This window comes from Thamnophis elegans, chromosome 5 (genome assembly GCF_009769535.1).
Source record: "Thamnophis elegans isolate rThaEle1 chromosome 5, rThaEle1.pri, whole genome shotgun sequence".
Lineage (NCBI taxonomy): Eukaryota > Metazoa > Chordata > Lepidosauria > Squamata > Colubridae > Thamnophis > Thamnophis elegans.
The window spans coordinates 24,451,611-24,471,618 of record NC_045545.1 but is presented as its reverse complement, the minus strand read 5'-3'; the positions used below and the strand labels follow the sequence as shown (position 1 = coordinate 24,471,618).

Here is a 20,008-nt window from a genome sequence, read left to right as displayed (position 1 = left end):
TATGGCATATGACAATACTATCTTCAGTCTGTTAAGGGTTGGAGAAATATCTAAATACATTTTGCTTTTATTTGTGATAGATTCTATGCAAGGTACATTTTTTACTTTTGTAGATTTCTAGCATTGGAACAAATCATTTCCCATCCTCTTGTCAAAATAAAAATAAATTCTTAGAAAGTAAACTAAAGTGGTCTCTCTTTTTTAGAAATACAGTAAGCAACATGGGAACAATGAAACCAAAGAACACTCTGGAAATGATTATAAGGAACAGAAATGCTACCTGGAGAATTTTTCAAAATCTCATAGCTGTTTTCACTGATAGAAATAAACTAAAAGTGCAACTTTCTCTAGGAATGGAGCTAACTCAATAGTGAAGCCCTAGTACTGTCCCTATTTCATAGTGCTGCAAAATGTTTACATTAATTACAAAGGAAATTAAAAAAGATAAATAATGTTCACTTTATATGCGTGTGTTTAAGGAAACTCTATTTTCTTCTACCCTATATATGAAAATTGTGAAGAGATTATAGATGCTTATTTATTCAATAACTTGCAGTAGAATCTCTTGGAATCTTTGATGACCCAGCTAAAAAGGGGGGGGGGGTAATAGAAAAGAGATATGGTATACTTTGTAGAGTGCAGTTTAATATAGCTTCCATATTAAGCTGGGAATTGCCAAAAACTAAGCAATTTCTAAAAGCACAGGAGAATTTTATGAGCAAGAAAACATCAAAACCGCCAAATTCTTACAAATTAATTTACTCTTAATTTTTCAGCATTTTGTTTGGATAACTCTGTTGATCTTATCTTGTCAGAATAATAAAGTGTTAGATAACGTAGAAGATTCATCATTAAAATAAATATTGTATTACTTTTGAAATCCTTAGGGACAGCAGTGCTCTTTTATCACTTTTTAAAACTCACAGCTCCTCTCTACGAATTTGCTTCCAGTTTTGAAACTAATTCAGCATATTGCTTAATACGTTAAAACTAGTTCATCTCACTAAAAACTCTGTTTTAAAAAAGAAAAGCAAGTAGCAATCAGTTTAAGAAGAATTCTATTTTTTTTCTTAAACTGATAAACGAGGTGTATATTTCTAAAGGATCTTGGTTGGCATGATATTTGTGAAAATAAATAATTTCAAAAGTCATATTTTGTTGCAAGTGTTTAGCTGTCATAAGAAGAATTTTCAGCAGATGCTTGTTTCAGGTTCTTTTTTAAAAAAATATGGTACATATACAATATTCATCTATTTAATTCTTGCAATTTTTTAAAATCATGCTCTGAAAGATTATTGAACGTCCAAGATACTGTAGAAGGAAAATATGGCACTGACCCACCAGTACCACATAGATGAAGATCTCAAACCTAATATTGGAAGATCTCAAACCTAAGATTGAAAGAGAACAAACAAGATAGCATTTCACTGAATTAGGCCCACATCCTAAAGCTGAGCTGGAAAAATTGATAACATGAAATTAAAATTTTAATTAACAGAGAATGAATCTCTTTTAACTTACAGATTGTATTTAAATACAGTATCTTACTAAGAATACTAAGAACCAGTTAAAGAAATTCAATGGAATTCTTATCCTTTATTCTCTTGCTGCCCCAATTGCAGTCTTTTTCTTCTCCTTCCTCTTCCCTTTCCTCCGCCTCCTTTTTTCCACCTCTTAATTTCCATGGTTTAAATTAAATTGACAGATCAGTGAGAAGGATTGTACACCAAAACACACCAAAAATATAGAGAACCACTAAGTAGTTGTGCTTCCTGGTCCACTGACCTGGCAGAACTGAAATTGAGGATGTATATGCAATTCCTTCTTCTCCATTTCCAAGCTGTCTACTAGATTACTTCCAAATCATGTAAAAGAAACAAGACAAACAGCCCTTTAAAAAATAAGACACATTAGAAATGCTCATTCTTTTTCAAAGAAAAATGTCTTTAAACAAGCACAGTGTGCTATTTTCTGAGCAGTAAATTCAGAATGTGATTCTTTGTTTTTCTTTGTTATTTATTTGCAGCCTCTTTTGCATTTTAACTAAGCTTATATACTCTGTTTTATTTGCAGAATAAACATCTACACTAGGCATAGTAATAAAAATATAAGAACTTATAGTGATGGTGACTCATGAGCTAAGAAGAAAATTTGTATGCTTTCAGGCAAAGCAAATAAAACCTACTTGAGTGTGCTATCCTATTATTGTCTTGGACCAATTTTTAATAGATTATTGTGACTAAAGTATATTAGCAGTACTTTCTGATATTAATACATAATTTGAACACAAATAAATGGGAAGAATGGATTTTGAAATAGAAGTAGTCACAATGGTGAAATTAACTATTTTGCTTAGTAAAGTAACTACATTTTATGTGATCTGGAGACCATTGTTAGATTTCTTACAAAATAAAAAGAAGAATTTTGAATCTGGGATTTGAAGATTATCTTGGACTAGCTGAATACCCATGCTCCCATACGAAACTGTGTGATTGGACTTGATAAATCGACACTTACAGCTTGAAAATTAATGAGTAGTTACCATTGACCTTTCCTCTCCCCTTCTCTCCCCCAGTCTTGCCCCACAGAAAGCTGCCCTATCCTCTCCCCTTCTCTCCCTCAGGCTTGCACCAAAAAATCCTCCCCTATCCTATCCTCTTCTCTCCCTCAGGCTTGCCCCACAGAAGCCCCACCTATCTTATCACCTTCTCTCCCTCAGGCTCCTCTCCAAACTCCCAGCCAGCAGGTCGATGAGTCATGCGCTGGCCACGCCCACATCCAAGTTTCCATGTTGGGAGGGGGAGTAGAATATCTAACTCCTTAGCACCAGAGCGTGTTAATATTAATATACAAAATACAAATGCTCTGATGGTCATTTTGAAAAATCCTTTTTTACCGAGCATCTAGAAACCAAGAGGAACATATGTGCCAAATTTCAAGTTTGTAGACTTTACAGTTCTAGAGATTTTGTGATTCCTGTGTGAGTGTTTTCACATTTATATATATAAATGTATACTTTTAAAAGTATATTGACTATTAGTATTTTAAAATGTTTTATAGATTGGTATTATTTATTTAATTTAGAGAAAGATAGTTGTATTATTAATATCACTGTACTAAAATAATATATTTGTTAAGTTTGTTACAGTTGTATAAATTTTTGCCACTTTAATTTGTTTTGTCATTCTCTTTTCCATTTAGGTTACCAGTAGTTTGTATTTTAATGTTTGATGTTGAAGTCTAATAAAGATATTATATAAAAATAATTGCAGATAGACATTAGTTTATACTCTGAAATTTACAATGTTATATTTAACTAGTTCTTTCTTAAATTTGAATCCTACCTGTAGACATCCTATAGGACATGCTTGGGAAGATGCATTTTGGTATAGAGACTTGACTGTTTTGTTGTGGTTGTAGAATTTCCCAGTTGCCTAACAACTCCAACAAAATATGCTGCCCTCCTTTTTTTAATAATACGAAGAAATAAATGTAATTCTTTTCATGAAGTGCTATTTACATATTCTATGGTATCTGGTATAAATTAGCATTGATTAAGAGCAGTAGGGATTTAGCAGCATATTGCAGTCTTTAAAGTTCATGAGTATAAGGGGAGTAAAAGAGATTATTTTTTATGACTACTGACTATGATTACTATGGTTACTATGATATTCTCTCCTTATTCTGTAGTCCCTCTTTATCACCAGAATTCTTTTCAGAGAACCATGAGACTGACCTTGTTCGATGATGTATGCTTTGCTTTTATAAACTTAAATTGAAAGAAATGCATTAAATCAAGAATATTAATATGCCACAATATAAATATTGATATAAAAGGAAACTGCCTGATTGAAAACAAAAATTAAGCAGTGCAAAAAGAATGTAAATAGGATTGATAAATTTGACAGATATTTAATTGACATAAAAATATCACAATGGGTGCCAGTTAGCCTCCTGATTTAAATCTGTAATAAGACAGATTAATAACAGGAAGTCTCCTTGGTGGGGGGAAAACTGCACAAAGGAATGTTCCATATATAAGGAAAGAATATAGAAGAATTCATACAAACTGGTCAAGGAAGTTAAGTTTATTTTTAACCAAAGAAAGAATCTATATTTTATAATCAAGGCAGCTGTTCTGTTTTGGAATAATCTTGAAGAATGGAGGAAATCCATTAATAAGACAACAGTCAGATAAAAGAGTCCGAACTAGAACTGTAACATGAGAAAACATCTCAGATAAGCCCCTCCCTAACTCTCATGAAGATAAAAGCAGGAATGGGAGAAACTTGTAAGATTCTGTTATTATATAAAACTAGTATAACCTACTTAGACTAGGAAACTACTACTCTGGTTTCTTTCTCTAATCTAACTTGAAGTGCTGACAAATTTTAAGAAGAAAAAAATTAGAATTGAGAGTGAGAAACTCTTTGATGTATAACGTGAATTTATAATTATACTATATTTTACTATGTTTTCAAAATGATGGAAGACTCTATCCCAATTTTGGTTAAGAGTAGCATTCAGCTGTTAAAAAAATAGTATTCACACCAGAGCATATATCCTAAGATCCACTGGTTGTCTAAACATATTTTCAAACTTGGTTCCTTGGGGTTTTAATCTAGTTGAGCCCCTATATTTATTTGTGAGAAATAGCAGAGTTTGATCTTAACATAACTTAATGTTTGGTGTAACTTATCTTAATGTTTGGCCCTTGTTCTTTTGTAATGTGTCTTAGAAGGGAAAATGACATTTCAGTTGATTGCAGCAGTCAAATTCAGCATAAAAAGCTGTCTTGATTATCAGTGTATTTCTGATATTTTGTCCCCAAATCCAGTTTGCCATTTATTCTCCATTGAATATCGCAAAAGTCAGTGGTGGCAAACTTACAGCATGCATTTCAAACATGCCATGCCATGATATTTTGGGTGACATGCCAGCATTCTCCAAAACCCAACAACTATTTTTAAAAGCATGCTTTATTCTTGCACAATTTTGGTAGGTTGTGGAAGCCACATGAGAATGGGATGCAGTCTCACATCCTTCAGACCCTATGGAAGTCAAGAGCCTCCACAGCCTCCAAAATTGTGCAAGGGTCTGCATAGGCTGCGGAGGAGCATTCTCCAAAGCTGCTTCAAGAACAAAGGCCTTGTGCAACCCAGAGAAAAATCAGGCCCTTCTGAGCCGCAGTACTTGACAGCAAGGCTGGTCCTGAATTGGAGGCCTAGGTCTTGAGTTTCAACCCTAGAGCCACTACTTTAAAAATCTGCCTCACACTGTTCCCCAAGCAAGATATGATTGCCCCCATGGACCAGCACACCCCATATCTCAACAAAAAGAGATCACTGCCTGAAGGTAAACTGCATGTAGCACATCTGGGGAGTGCTGGACCATGGCAGCAATCCAGTGGTGGGTTGCAGGAGGTACGCCCCGGTACAGGCATACCGGAGCCTGCCCAGAATACCAGATACTGTTCCGGTATGGTGCTCCAGAGGGAGCTCCTTACCGGTCTTTTAAGTCTTCGGCGCTTCCACGCACGTGCATGGTACATACAGCGCCTGTGCGATGCTCCGCTGAGCAGCTGGAGTGTTGCGGAGGCTCGCAGAGGTGCTAAGGCACATGCGTGCACTGCGCACATCTATGTGGACGCTGCCGGGCCCGTTCCAACCGTACCGGTTGAAACGGGATCCGGAACCCACCACTGCATCAATCATACCTTGCTTGGAGAAGAGTGTGAGGCAGCCTTTTTGTGTGGTGGCTCTAGGGTTCAAATGAAGGCCTAGGCCCAGCCTCAGCACTGCTGTCGTGGCACTGCTCAGAAGAGCCTAGATATGGGTTAAGGGGTAGAGAATTGTTTCTCTTTTGAATAGAGGGACGGATGTAAAACATCAGAAGAGTTAAATTTTTTGAATTTTTGACACATTGAGGCCAAAAGGTTTGCCATCCCTGACATATATATTATTTCTGTCATAGGGTTTAGATATTTCTATGGTGATTGCACAATTATAAAGTTCCGTTAAAATTTATAAAATTTGTCCATTTACACCAATAATTCAGAGCTTTTCTTTTAAGAAAGGCTTTTAATCTTTAAGAATGGATAGGCTTATATCACATCTAGTGGTATGTCACTCAACTACAATTATTGCTATACTTTTTATCATTGCTTGACCTTGTACTGAAAGAATAATAAAACTTACTTTTTTTCCAGTTTCAGAATGTGAATGAATTACATTCTGTCATCTAAATTTAGTATGCCTATACTTAATTCTACATGATTTATGCAAGAATGGAGAAACTAAAAAAGATCCTTTAGAAATGAATTGCATCATTATAAGCTTCATAGCATATTTTATAACTAAAGTATTGTATAATATACCTCTCATATATGGAAAATATTTTAATAACAAATGTCCAGAGGCCACTAACTATGTTTATTTGATTATGTCATGCCCAGTGACGTGCGGTGAAGCCCCCCCACAGCAGGCTGGAGCGAGAGCCGCAGAGGCGAAAGGCGAAGAGGGGTGTGGGGGGGTGGTTGCAGCCCTGGTTCTGTCTCCCAGCAGCCCCAGGAGGAAACGGCGAAGAGGGGTGGGGGGATGTTCCAAGAGGCCCCCTCCCCTTTTGGCACTCCACAAGGCCTGCCGGATCTCTGGGAGAAAGCGGCGGGAGCAGAATGCTGTCCTCTATTGCCGGAAAGTCCGGGGAGGGAAGCGGGGCTCATGGAGATTCGCTCGCAGCCAGCTTCTCTGGAGTGGGGGGGGCGATAGAAGCGGAGCCCCCCACCTCCTCCATCCCCAAGTCTGTGTCCACCAGGCATCTCGCGTTTATGCCCGCCATAAATGCGAGACGCCTGGCGGACACAGCGGGGGGGAAGGAGGAGGCGGAGGGGGGCGAGGTGGCAGCCGGTGAAGAAAGGGGAGAGGAGGAGGAGGAAAGGAAGAGGGGAGCAGGATGGGGGGGGTGAGGGCTGCCCCTCTCTTCTCAAACAAACAATGCTCCCCTCCCTGCGTCTGCTCCTTCCCTCTCTTCTCAAGCAAACTCTCTCTCAAATTGAGAGAGAGTTTGTTTGAGTGAAGTTAAGAAAGAAACACACACACACACACACAGAGACAATAAAAACAAATGACAATTACTTAAATTACAAATAAATTGAATTCCTCCCCCCTGCCCCCTCCCTCTGACCAACATAGAGGGGTGGGGGGATGTTTGCAGCCCTGGTTCCATCTCCAGCTACACCAAAATTCCAGATTCGGTCTAGCTAGGCTCCAGGGCCAGGCAGGCTAGGATAGTGGTTCCTAGAGCCACCACGTGCCCTCTGCAGGAGGAGGCCCAAGAACTATGGGCCTCATTTGCATACTAATTTTTTGCTTTTTAACCCTTGGTTAACCCTTAAAAGGCAAAAAAATCCTTATACAAAGGAGGCCCCGAGTTCTCTGGCTTCCTCCTATACTTAAACACTATGTACACTCCAAATCACTGTGAGTTGAAGTCTGGTAGCAACTAGCTTGGCCTTAATTATTTTAGAAAAAATCTTTAAAATTCCTTCCTTTTCCTGAGGAGACTGGTGAGGCCCCGCCTCCCCTGCCTCTAGTGAGTGCACGTCCCTGGTCATGTCATTGTTGACTCTTAGCAATCATAAGGAAGATGTTTTCAATGAAGATACATGTTCCTAGCCTCGACTTTCAATAGCAAAACCTTTCCTGCAAAACTGGCCTTTTTTATATTGATAGATAACTATGTTGGCCAGGAAACTATTATTCAGCTCAAGGAACTTTTGAAACCAAGTGAAATATGAGGAATTATAGTAAGTATGTATGAGTAAAATCTGCAGAAATATTAATATATGTTGATAAAGCTGAACCCTGGGATTTGTCTTGAGTTCAAAGAGTTCAGAATTGTTTAGGATTAAATGAATGTTTTACCTTTTTCTACTGAAATGAACAAATGAGGAAAGTAATCAGTTGTGTTCATAGATCTAACAGCTTTGTTTTTCTTTTAGGGATTCAAGATTTTCCAGAAAATATAAAGTGCTGTAAGTGTTTAACAATAATTGAAGCAAGTGTCAATCCTATTTCTAAGTAAGTGTTCATCATTTTTTTCTCTTCCTCTTTCTGTATACAGGGTTTAACACATGCCAATCTTTGGTGAAGGTATATCATATGGACAGAGCAGACATATTTTATAACAAAGATAGAAATATGAATGTGGCAGCACATTTGCATGTTGCCACAAAGCTTATCTTGAAATCATTTATTGATTGTCATTTATAATTTAGATGATAGGGAAGAATATGGCAGGGACGTGCAGTCAGGGGAGGCAGGGCCTCACCACTGTCATCATGAAAAGAAAAAAAAATGTAAAAGGAAAAAGGCTGAGGTAGTTGCTGCCAGAGTCACAGTGGATGACTCTGCTCAGTGCTTAACTGTTTAAAAAAGCCTCTTTAAAAAGTGCCCTCTACTGTTTTTGACAAACCCATGTTGGCTTTTGGCTATTACTTTGTTTACTTCTAGGTGTTCGCTAATTTGTTGCTTATTTATCTTTTCCAGAATCTTTCCTGGTATTGAGGTCAGGCTGATAGGTCTATAGTTTCCTGGATCTATTTTTTTTCCTTTTTTGAAGATGGAAACCATATCAGCTCTTTTCCAGTCCTCTGGCAGTTCCCGGTGCTCCAGGATCTCTGAAAGATATAGTTCAGTGGTTCTGAGATCTCATCTGCCAGTTCCTTCAGAACCCTGGGGTGTAATCCGTCCGGTCCTAGTGATTTGAACTCGTCTAGGGTAGACAGGTGCTCACTTACCCTTTTCTTCCTTATTTCAGTTTGTGTTCCTAATCTGATTTTTGTGGTGCTGTTTTGATAGGTTGGACTATTTTATCCCTTTGTGTAAATACAGATGCAAAAAATGAGTTAAATAGTTCTGCTTTCTCCCTGTTGCTTGTCACCTTCTTGCCACTCTCTCCCAGCAATTGTTTCCTTAACCTTTTTCTTGTTTTTAACATGTTGGAAGAAGCTTTTTTTGTTATTTTTTACTTTTGTGGCAAGCCTTTCTTCATTGTGAGCCTTAGCTTTCCTTACTTCATCTTTATAGCCTCGGGCTATTTGCTGATATTCTGCCTTAGTTATGTCCCCCCGCTTTCCACTTTTTATACTCAACTTTTTTGTCTCTCAATTTGTAAGAGAGTTCTTTATGCAGCCATGCTGGTTTCTTTTGGGAGCTGTTATTTTTCTTCTTCATTGGTATCGTGCTAGACTGGACTTTTGTAATCTCATTTTTCAAAATTTCCTAAGCTTCTTGAGTTGTTTTCCCCTTGAGGATTCTCATCCATGGAATTCTTTCCAAGCTCTCTCTAAGTTTATTGAAATTAGCTCTCTTAAAAGCCAAGACTCTAGTTTGACTTTTTTCTACTACTTGTGCATAATGTTGAATTCCAATATTGCATGGTCACTTGCCCCCAGGGTTCCTAGGCTTCAACCCCTTCTATCATTTCCTCTCTGTTAGTGAGAATTAAGTCTAATATGGCTGATCCCCTTGTTCCCTTCTACTTTTTGGGAAACAAAGTTTTCTGCTAGGTTCATTCGGAACCTGTTGGATCTTCCACTTGATGCAGAATTTGTTTCCCAGTTGATAGAAAATTGAGCTTGATTTGTGGGTACTTCATGTCTAAATCCATGTGGGTACTTCATGTCTAATTTTCTTGAGAACAGTATGCAAGTAGTTTATTTCTTTGAGATTTTTTTCAGCTTTCCAATCCAACCTATAACCCTAATATAAACTATTAGTCCCCTATCCAGAGTCAATGCTCCTTGGCTTTTCAAAATCCATTTGATAGGTGCTATTACCTAGTTGGGCTATATGTAACAGTAAGGATTACTTACAAAGATTGTGACACTGAGGGAACAAATACATTGGCAATGCTGTAGTTTTATAACTCTGTAATGAAAAGTAAACCTGTAGAATACAATTGAGCTTTGTTCAAATTAGAATTCTGGATTACCAAACTTTCTATAAAAATTGAATAGACAAATCATAGCATATACGTTTTCTGGACAGACTGTAAACAAAGTTTATTCTAAGAATAATAAATTGGCATATTTGTTGAAAAATAATTACAAGAAATACAGATTGCAAGACAATCTGAAAAGATGTAATTCACCAATGATATGATATAAAACTGGGAAATGAGAACAGTGATAGATCTAGCTAAAGAGCTGTAGTTTATAGTACTTACTATCTTGTTTGGGAATTATTTATGTTGTTTTGTGTTCATCTTATTTGGTTTATTTATGGTTTTGTTAATAAATTATGCATTAAAATACTCATGGACTGAATTTAAGATGCCTTAAAATGTTTTTTGTAAATTAACCGATACTATCAATATTTCAGATGAACTATATCAAACCTCCCCCCCCTTTTTATGCACAAATTAGTGTCTTGCCCTTTGCCCTCTATTTAATTTAAACTCTACAATACTGATTTATTAATTCTTCCATGCAGTTTTATTTTCCCTATAATTTTTGATTGAACACTTCAATTTTGGCAATGCAAATAAGGTACAGCATGTAGTCTTATGAATAATAATATCTTATGGTTATTTTAGAATGAAAAACAGCAACATGTTTTCCATAGCAGTCATCTCAGTCATCATACACTTGCATGTACATAATGCTATCCAGTTGCTGTACAAAGTAGATTATCTAGTTATTTTGAAATGTAATTCACCACTGAAATGCTTACATACACGTGACCTTAGCCCAAAGACTGGGAAGCATAAAAATAGACAAACATAAGAAATGGTATAAGTTTATATTATCCAATACTGCAGTGTTATTTGTTTTATAACAGGCAAAATGTTACCTCTAACAAATGGGCCACGCAGTGAGCATATGGTTGAGAATATGGATTTGTTGGGACTTATATTTTAACAATTCCTCCAGCATTAATGCTAATTTTTTTACTCATTGTTTAGGCTCCCAGATGGTTTCACACAGCTTTTAAATTTGACCCAGCTATATCTAAATGATGCCTTTCTGGAATTTCTTCCAGCTAACTTTGGAAGGTAACTTTTACATATGTTAATTCCTTCTTAACGAGAAGATTTTGGATTACAGAAAATAGATTGTCAATTTAAAGACCTGAAGACTAAGAATAGACTGTTGTATGGATATTCATTGTTCAAAATCTTCAGAAATAGAACTGTGATTTAATAAGTTTTTCTTTGAATTAACTGTTTTATAGGCTTGAGGAAAGAGATCTGTCCCAAAACAGGAAAACTATTACAATGGCATATTAATACAGGTGGAAGAATAGTTCTAAGCTCACAGTAATAACAATCCCCGGATCATAGACATTTATCATATAACATTGTTGTTCAACCTGTTGATGTAAATATAGAATCATACCTGCAACCTATGTAGGTTGCAGTACCTACACTACAATTAGAGTAACCTACTATTGGAGTATCTACACTAGTGAATTGTATAGTTAATTGTCTGTTAGATTGTAATTGTGTTAGGAAATAAGTTTTCTACTGGTGAGAAAGTAATATTTTTGTTTTGGCTTGCCAAAAACAAAAAAATCGGATAGAATGTTTTATAACTTATGCCAGTGGAAATAGAGGGATGGTCTGTTTCTTTTTCCTTTGCTACATTCATGTGCCTTCAGAATTTTCCAGATAATAAGCCAAACTCTATTGTGTAAAATCTGAGAATATGTTATAGTTACAGCTGGGAGGAGATGAAGGAATTTTTGCAAAAAAAGAGATTCATAGAAATACAACCAATTAGCAATAGCATTTAAATTTATATGCCAATTTATAAATAGTGCTTTACAGCACTTTCTGGGTGGTTTACAATATAACCATTATTTGCATATTGCCCCAAGAAATCTGAGTCCTCATTTTACTGACAACGGAAGGATGGAAAGCTGAGTCAACCCCATCAGGATCAAACTCCAGACTATTGGCAGAGTTTGCCTCCAATATTACATTTTAACCACTGGGCCTCACAGCTCCTAATTAATTGATTTCTTCCATAAGTAAAAACAGTGACAGATATAGAGGTAATAAAGACAAAGATATATTTTTTAAAAAATGAATGCGACAATTCAGATATCTAGAAAATCAACAAAAAAATTATGTCATCATAATTCAATAATAGAAGTTTGAGCTGTATAAAAGAGACCACCAAATATCTACGCAGCTTTGGACTCAACAGTGACTGTTATTCTTTATCTTAATTTCCTTTTCCTTAAAATATACTATTATTAGTGATAGTAGCAATATGACATAGCATCAAAAGTGTATAGTCATTAATGACTGTGAAATAATTTGTACTTTTTCCTAATGCAAATATTTATAAATTGTCATATGACTAAGTGCAGCTATTTTAGAGAAATTTTATGATGTTAATTATTGAGCATATTAACTTTTCATTTTATATTACAATATATATAAACCTTATTTAAGCATTTAAAAATATCTGATTAAATTAATATCCTTTAAATCCTGTTTAAAGGAATAGAATAAATAGCTACATAAATATAAGGTGCATAAAGATAAACAATAAAATATCAATAAATAATTTATAATCATATGTAAAATTATTTAAACGTATAGTACAAAGTTAATTAAGACATATTAAGAAATAAGGTGTATAGGTCTCTATACATCTTTGAATATAATAGTATTAATATTGGTGATTGTTGCAAGGGTAGATGCACATTATTAATCATGTAAGGAGGGGAGGGGGAAGGAAGAGGGGAGAGAGAGGAATTTTTTTGTATTTATTTTCATTTATCAATAAGAGTAAAATGCAAAACAGAAAAACAAACATCCAACATTAACAAAGAAAAAAAGACAGAAAAAATATCTGTGTATTAAAAAAGGGTTAGACTCCAAATGTCAAATATATCATTAAACATAAAGAATTCACTCTGGCTGGATACTGAAAAATAAATAAATAAAAAACCTAATAGGTGCTTCTGCCCTTATATAACGGGTCTACAAATAATTATGAACTTTCCCATCCAGAGAAATGTTTTTAAAGAGAAAAATAAATTAAAATAATATAGTGAAACTACATGATCTTTATTTCTCTCTAATTGTATCCAACTGATTGCATCAACATATTCATAAAACAAAGAAATTGTTTCCAATTAATATTTTTCATCAATTCTTTTCTCCTTAAAAATTATACTCTTAAATGTCTGAATTTGTATGTAATATACAGCAAAGCCATTCGTCTTACATTTAATAAAACTTCAGTTCTTTATACTATTAATTTTGCCATTACTGTGTATTCCCCAAGTTTGGTTTCCCAGTTTGATATTACCAACAAAATGTCTTTTTCCAATGTTGAGCCAATAAATTAATATTTATTTTAATTCATTTATTTTCCTTTTATAAATATACTATATGACCAATTTGTCAGATATATATTTTACAATTACTGTGCCAGTAATTATTACTGTTATAAAAAGTGTATTTTGATGTTATGTAAAAGAACTGTATATGTACTATTGGTGAAAGAAGTCTCAAATGTTGATAATCATCTGGCAAAGATTTGCATATTTCTTTGTTTGTATTTTCTACTTAATTCAATTTGATTTATAGCAAATCATAATTTGCTTTTATATCTGGTTTTCACTATACTACAAATTATTGCTCTATAGTCATGGATGACAGAGCAAACAATGTTTGCATGAGTACTATTTCTTTAGTCCTTCCCCAAGATAGTTACGGTATATAATTACTTTTATCTCAGAGAAGGAGGAGTTACCTACAGTAACACGAATGCTCAATTTCTATTTTCCTCTATTACATGAGACAACATAATTAAGATTATCAATGGCTTTGCTAATTTCAAGTACCTATTTAATTAAATATATCATTCAAAGGGAACCCAATTCTGATTAATATAAAATCTATATTGAGGTCCTTGTTATTTCTTGATTTCAGGCAGCCTTTGAGATTCTTAATTAGGAGGAATAACCTGTAAAAAAAAACCCTTCATGGAATAGAGATTTTAAAAAATATGGATGTTCTTGTTAATCACATAGGCTGGTCCCAAAGGTGCATTTTCAAGAGGCAACTGGATTTTGTTTTTTCTTTGAAGATATTTCACTTCTAATCCAAGAAGCTTCTTCAGTTCTGACAGGATAGTGGGGAATGGGAGGATTTATATTTCTTGCAGACAGCTAGACATTTGCATACATCCTGCAAGGAATATAAATCCTTCTATTCTCAACTATCCTGTCAGAGCCGAAGAAACTTCTGGCTTAACCAATACATTTGAGGGAACAGTTTACTAACCAAGACGTTTAATCACAGTATGTAGCTTTTTTAACATTACAATTTGCAAACGGATATCATATCTGGCTTAACCAATACATTTGAAGGAATAGATTGGTTAGTCTAAAATTTGGCACCTTAGCCCAGGCATTGGAACCACTTGATTGAAAAAGGTATAAATAAATCCAATAAGGGTTTGTCATCTACTTCAGTGGCCCCCAACCTTTTGGGCACCAGGGACCAGTTCTGTGGGAAAAAGGTTTTCTGCGGACCAGAGGGAGCAAGGTTTTGTGTGCTATCTGCATCCTGGGAGTGGGGCTTTGCTTGTTTGTGGTTGCTGAAATGCCGCGGATGGCCCGTCCACGGACCAGGGGTTGGGGACCCCCAATCTACTTGATCATTCCATAATAATTGTTTCCAATATAGGCAATATCATGTATCCAGTTATTTGTATGGGAATAGGCTATGTCATATATTTCACAGAAAAGCAAAGAAAGCAAGCAGAAATATAATGTGCATTTTGCAAGGTGAAGAATTACACATAGAAATAATTTATGAGTTGCAACATATCTCCCGTAGGTCACTGATTTTAACTACAGTTGAGATGCTCCAAATTCACTTTGCCTTTTTTAGAAAAAAATGGGAAGGTCAAAGTGTAATTTGCTCACCCTTTTTTTAATGCATGAATAAATCTTGACTTGTGACAAAATAACAAAATGTGGTGCATATCATTTCCCTTTTTTATATTTTATAATTTTACTTTCTTTCATTGTTGTCAGTTGGTTATGTGCTTTAACATAAAAGCATCTATATAGTTTTTACATACATTGATGTTACAATTTTGAATCTTGTAATTTTATTATTTTAACATATCTTCTAGTCTTGACATCAAAATAGAATACATAGCATGTTGCATTAAATATATATTCCCACAAAAATCATTTCCTGTAAATATGATTCTAAGATATTTTTAGATAAAATAAAAACTTCTTAATTATAGGAGGAAAAAAGATATCTAGAAAATGTTTGTTTAAAATATATGTATGTTAAAAATAGTAGTTAATACCTAAAGCTTTTATAGGTTTTCCAATAGTTTGTTTACTATGCAGATTGCCATATTGCATTTTATTTTAAGCATTTTAAATACCTGATATCTCTATAGCTCTTAATCAATCATCATGAGAAGCGTTTGAAAATGTTACATGTTTTATTCTCTCTAAAGACACTAAAGTTTACAGGATTAATAACTTACTATCACTGTCAAAGATTTGACATTTTCAAAAGAACTTTCCTTTTTCTCCCATAGGATGTTGTTTCTTCCTAAGTTTCCTCTTTACCAATTAATTTACAAAGACACAATTAATTCATTTTTGTTAGTACTATAGAAAAATCAAAATAAATGTATACATGCTGAATCGTGCTCATGATATTTTGCATTTACTCTGGCTTGAGTAAATTTCAAAAGTATTAATTGATGGTAACTTACATTTATAGAAGCCTTTTTGTACTTTTCTCCCCTTTAATTGCTCTCATGGGGATCATCAAGAAGAACATTGCCAGCAATCATAGATGATTAATGTCATCTAAGTTAACATTTTAGAACTAGAAATATCTACTGAATATTGGAATTTAGCATATTTCCCTTGTAGATGTAATCAGAAATGAATTTAAAACAGTTAAAGTTATGCTTGTCATATGAGATTTTACAGGTGCATAGGAATAATTTAATGTACACGTGTGGCTTGCATTATTGGCAGTGGAATAAAAAACTCCCCAGCAATTAATGAATTCCTAATTTAATTTCTTTTAATCTTTATTATTTCCAGACTTGTTAAATTACGAATATTGGAATTACGAGAGAATCACTTGAAAACGCTGCCAAAGTAAGTGTCTGCGTATTGTAGCATACAGAAATCTTCCAAAAACGTAATTTGTTCTTCACTAAATATTGTACAGTATGGTTTTTTTTTCTGAGCAATTCTCATTTCAAGTTGTGACTTAAATCTTTTGGAAAATTAATCATTGGGGAATTTATTTTAAACTATAGCAATTAGACAAATAGTTAAAATTGTAAATGATAATCAAGTATTTAGAAAAAAGCAAATAAATGTATAAACCGAAGCTCATTTTGATGTAAATATATTTTTTAAACAAAATTCATTAACACAATTCATATAAGAGCTCATATACTGGATAGTTCTATATTTTCATAGTGTCCCTAATGCACTCAATGCAGAATTATCTATCTCAGCCGCCTTCTGACATAAAAAACTTCCCACACCTAATGCTGTATTCAAATATAGGATATTCCAGTTATCAAGAATTTGTCACATAAAATATATTTTTGATTCATCATAGACAAATATATTCTGTCAGTCTATTAGCTTTGGTTAGTAATTAGTCACAAACCCTCTTAATCCATTCTGATGCAAATTTCTTGTCTTCCCATTTGACATACATAAGCAAGATTAAGTTTAACCTAACCAGGTTATTTCTTAATAATGACCAAAGGATTTCCGAATCTTGCTATGTCAAAATTTATTTAATGTCTTTATGCCTCTTTTAAAAAAATTCAGTATGCATTATACTTTTGCACCCCTATTAATATCTGCACTATATCCTGGGATACAAGAGTTTTATTATAACCACCTATTTAGGTTATATTTATATAGAATGTCAGGGCTTTTGCTGAAAGTTACATTTTTCACTGAAAGGATTATTTTTGTCAATGTTACCTCTGTTCCACACAGTCCCACATGATCTCTCAAAATATTTACCTTATTCTATGTAGCTTAGGAAAGGGGCAATAAAAGCTACAGAGGATAAGAGGAAGTTGAAAAGAAAAATCCCTTCCCATTTATTCCTCTGGATCAGTGAGCTTTCCATTCATAGAAATAATCAGTTACATTGTAGTCAATTAGCTTTTACAGATTAATTGAGAGAAGTGAATTAATAAATAGAGAACATTTATAAAAGCTGAACAAAGTTATATGAGATAATGATAGGACAGTTTTAAACCATTGCAAATATGAAAAAAATAATATAATACTCCTTCCTCCTTCTATTTTCCCCATAATCTCCTCTGTGAGGAGATTGGGTTGAGAGAGAGTAAGTGACTCAAAGTGTTTGTTGCCTTAAATTATTTATAAAAAATAACAAAAGACAGTAATAAATAAAAATAAATAAATCGAATGTTTTCCTTTTTTAATTTTTGATCATCAATAGTTGCCAAGGTCCTATGAACGTACCGTAATTAGCAATTGTAGTTAAACATAAATTGTTACCCCCCCAAAAAAACTTTAGAGTGCGTGCTCCATATACATTATAAATGGGAAAAAAATAAAGAAGAAATTAGAAGATTAGCTCAGAGAAAATCAATATAGCTATCGCCACGTCTAGTGTGCCTTAAGTGTTGATAAAACAGTAATGGCCGAATTTTTGCTCTGAATTTTTCGGAACAATAAAGTATCTTTTTTTCCTTTCCATCTTGAATTAGATCAGGCCTTAGTTATGTATTTTGAAACTCAGGTGATTGTACTAAGCATCCCTTCTTATTTAGCTATATTTTTGTTTTATCATAAAAGATAAAATACAAAACAGAAAAACAAAAAAATATCCCTTCTCCAAAGATTGTGGTGGTATTGTACCTTAAGCATACTTGTTGGGCGGATGAACAAGAAATGTATCTAATAAAGACTGCAATTTAGTTGTGATAAGTCTCTTTTTATAAGGCTGCTGATCCTATGCAATGCAATTTAAAAGACCCCCGTCCGATCCCATATCGCTTGAATGCTATTGGTATAATAATTGCTAATTGAAGACAGGGTTTCAGGTATCTAGTTGATCCTTAGTAATAACATTGCATTAATTATCTGATATGGATGAAAGGATTACTTGAAATTTGCTTCAACAAGCCTATATAGGAAGAAGGGAAATAGTCATTTTAATAAGCAAATGATTGCTACTCTTGAAAAACATTCTGACAGTGCAATTACTAGAAGAGAGGAAATGATATAGGAGTAAGATTAATAACAGCTACCTTTGTGCAAATAATGTGTCAACATGGATATAGGTGTGTGTGTGTGTGTGTGTGAGAGAGAGAGAGAGAGAGAGAGAGAGAGAGAGAGTATATCATGAGTATCTTTTATAAACTTGTACTGTTTTCCTCTGACAGAATCTTCCTTTTCTCCATTTTACACAAATATAGATTAGCAATGTCTAATACAATCACAAATGCATATGCTAACCTCAATTGCATTACATGGGTCACATTAAAAGTGACCCAGTATCTAAATTGAATAGCCCATTATTAAAACTTGCATTAATTGTGACCTACCTGTGAATTGTGACACTGATTGAAGATGCTGTGTAAATACTGAATTAAAGTATGTATTAAAGCACTGGCCTTTTTTCTCCTAATAACATGGTAAAAAGCAACACGTAAAATTTTGCTTCAATGCTTGCCAACAAATTCAGGTGTCAGCATAAGATTTGAAAGGACTAAGCCAAAACAAGGATAATGATTTGTGTGAGCATCTTTATTGATAGTAATTTCACTTACTCTGTAACATGCGCTTGGAATTGGGGAAAGCAAATAAGTCCAAAATATTTCTTAAAGATGAAGTATTATAATATAAACTGTATTTCAATATGTAAAGATGTACCTATGTTTTATGTATACTTGGAACATTACCCAGCAAAATAATCAACTGCACTAATAATGGAAATAAGGTCTTATAAAAAAATTGTAAAATTTGTAAAAGAATAGGATTACACTATGGAAGAAGATGTTGATTTTAAAAAAAGCATTGGGATTCATGGAAGAATGACATTTCTTGTAAGGTATGTAGTTTTGACACATGCTAATAAAAACAAGAGCAAGGTGTTGTTGTCATATTTTTATTCCATGAATTATAGTAAACCTGAAACATTTGTTGCAGTTAAAATGTGTGACTTTGCTATTATTTTAACTAAAGCTACTCCTTGTGTTGCCACATTCAATACTATCATTGCTTCTTTAGCTCTATAAACAAGAAGCTCCTAATTTACATATTCACTCAAAGCAGGTAATATTCACCTGACTTCATTGTAAAGCTTCATTGATCATCGTTTGTACTTTGACTGAGCATGCTTCTGATAAAAAGCAAAGCAGCAGGGTTGGCTTTAAATGGAGAAATAGTGAATCAGAAAATTGTTCTCTACTCAACAATCAGCTTTTTATTTTCATATTTTCCTCTGATATTGGAACTGTGCTACCTATAATAGTCAATAACCTGTATCATAAAATTGTCCTAACTGTAACTGAATATGGCAAATGATTTTTCAGAATAATAACTTATCTAATTTTATACTTTGTTAGAGAATTGCATCAAAATCCTTGTGTTGTTAAGATCTTCATATTGTTAAAGATAGTGTATTTATATAAACAGTTGATTGAGTGCATAGTGGCTATTTATCTGGTATAAATAGTTTGGCTTCTGTTTGTACAATTTTTCATATTTTATGAAAAATTAAGTATATCCAAATTTGTTATTATATGGATCTTTAGTTGGGTATAAATTTATGTGGTTATTTATACTCTTCCTTTCACAACTATTAATTTGAACAATAGTAAATTGAATTTATTTCTGAGTGAACAACTTGAGTTTGTGAAATTTGAATTTAATATTTCTAAGTGTTCTTAAAAATTACTATAAAGCATCCCTATTATTTTATAAATATT

General features: G+C 33.9%; 1 protein-coding gene across 1 annotated transcript in view; it reads left to right on the top strand.

The window, feature by feature from the left end:
* The window catches only part of LRRC7 (leucine rich repeat containing 7), a 120,830-nt gene that overhangs the window by 12,607 nt on the left and 88,215 nt on the right, over positions 1–20,008 (top strand). Inside the window, exons 3-5 of the mRNA XM_032217205.1 lie at positions 8,000–8,078; positions 10,966–11,055; positions 16,113–16,169. Coding sequence (XP_032073096.1) covers positions 8,000–8,078; positions 10,966–11,055; positions 16,113–16,169 — 226 coding nt within the window. The remainder of the gene's footprint in view (positions 1–7,999; positions 8,079–10,965; positions 11,056–16,112; positions 16,170–20,008) is intronic.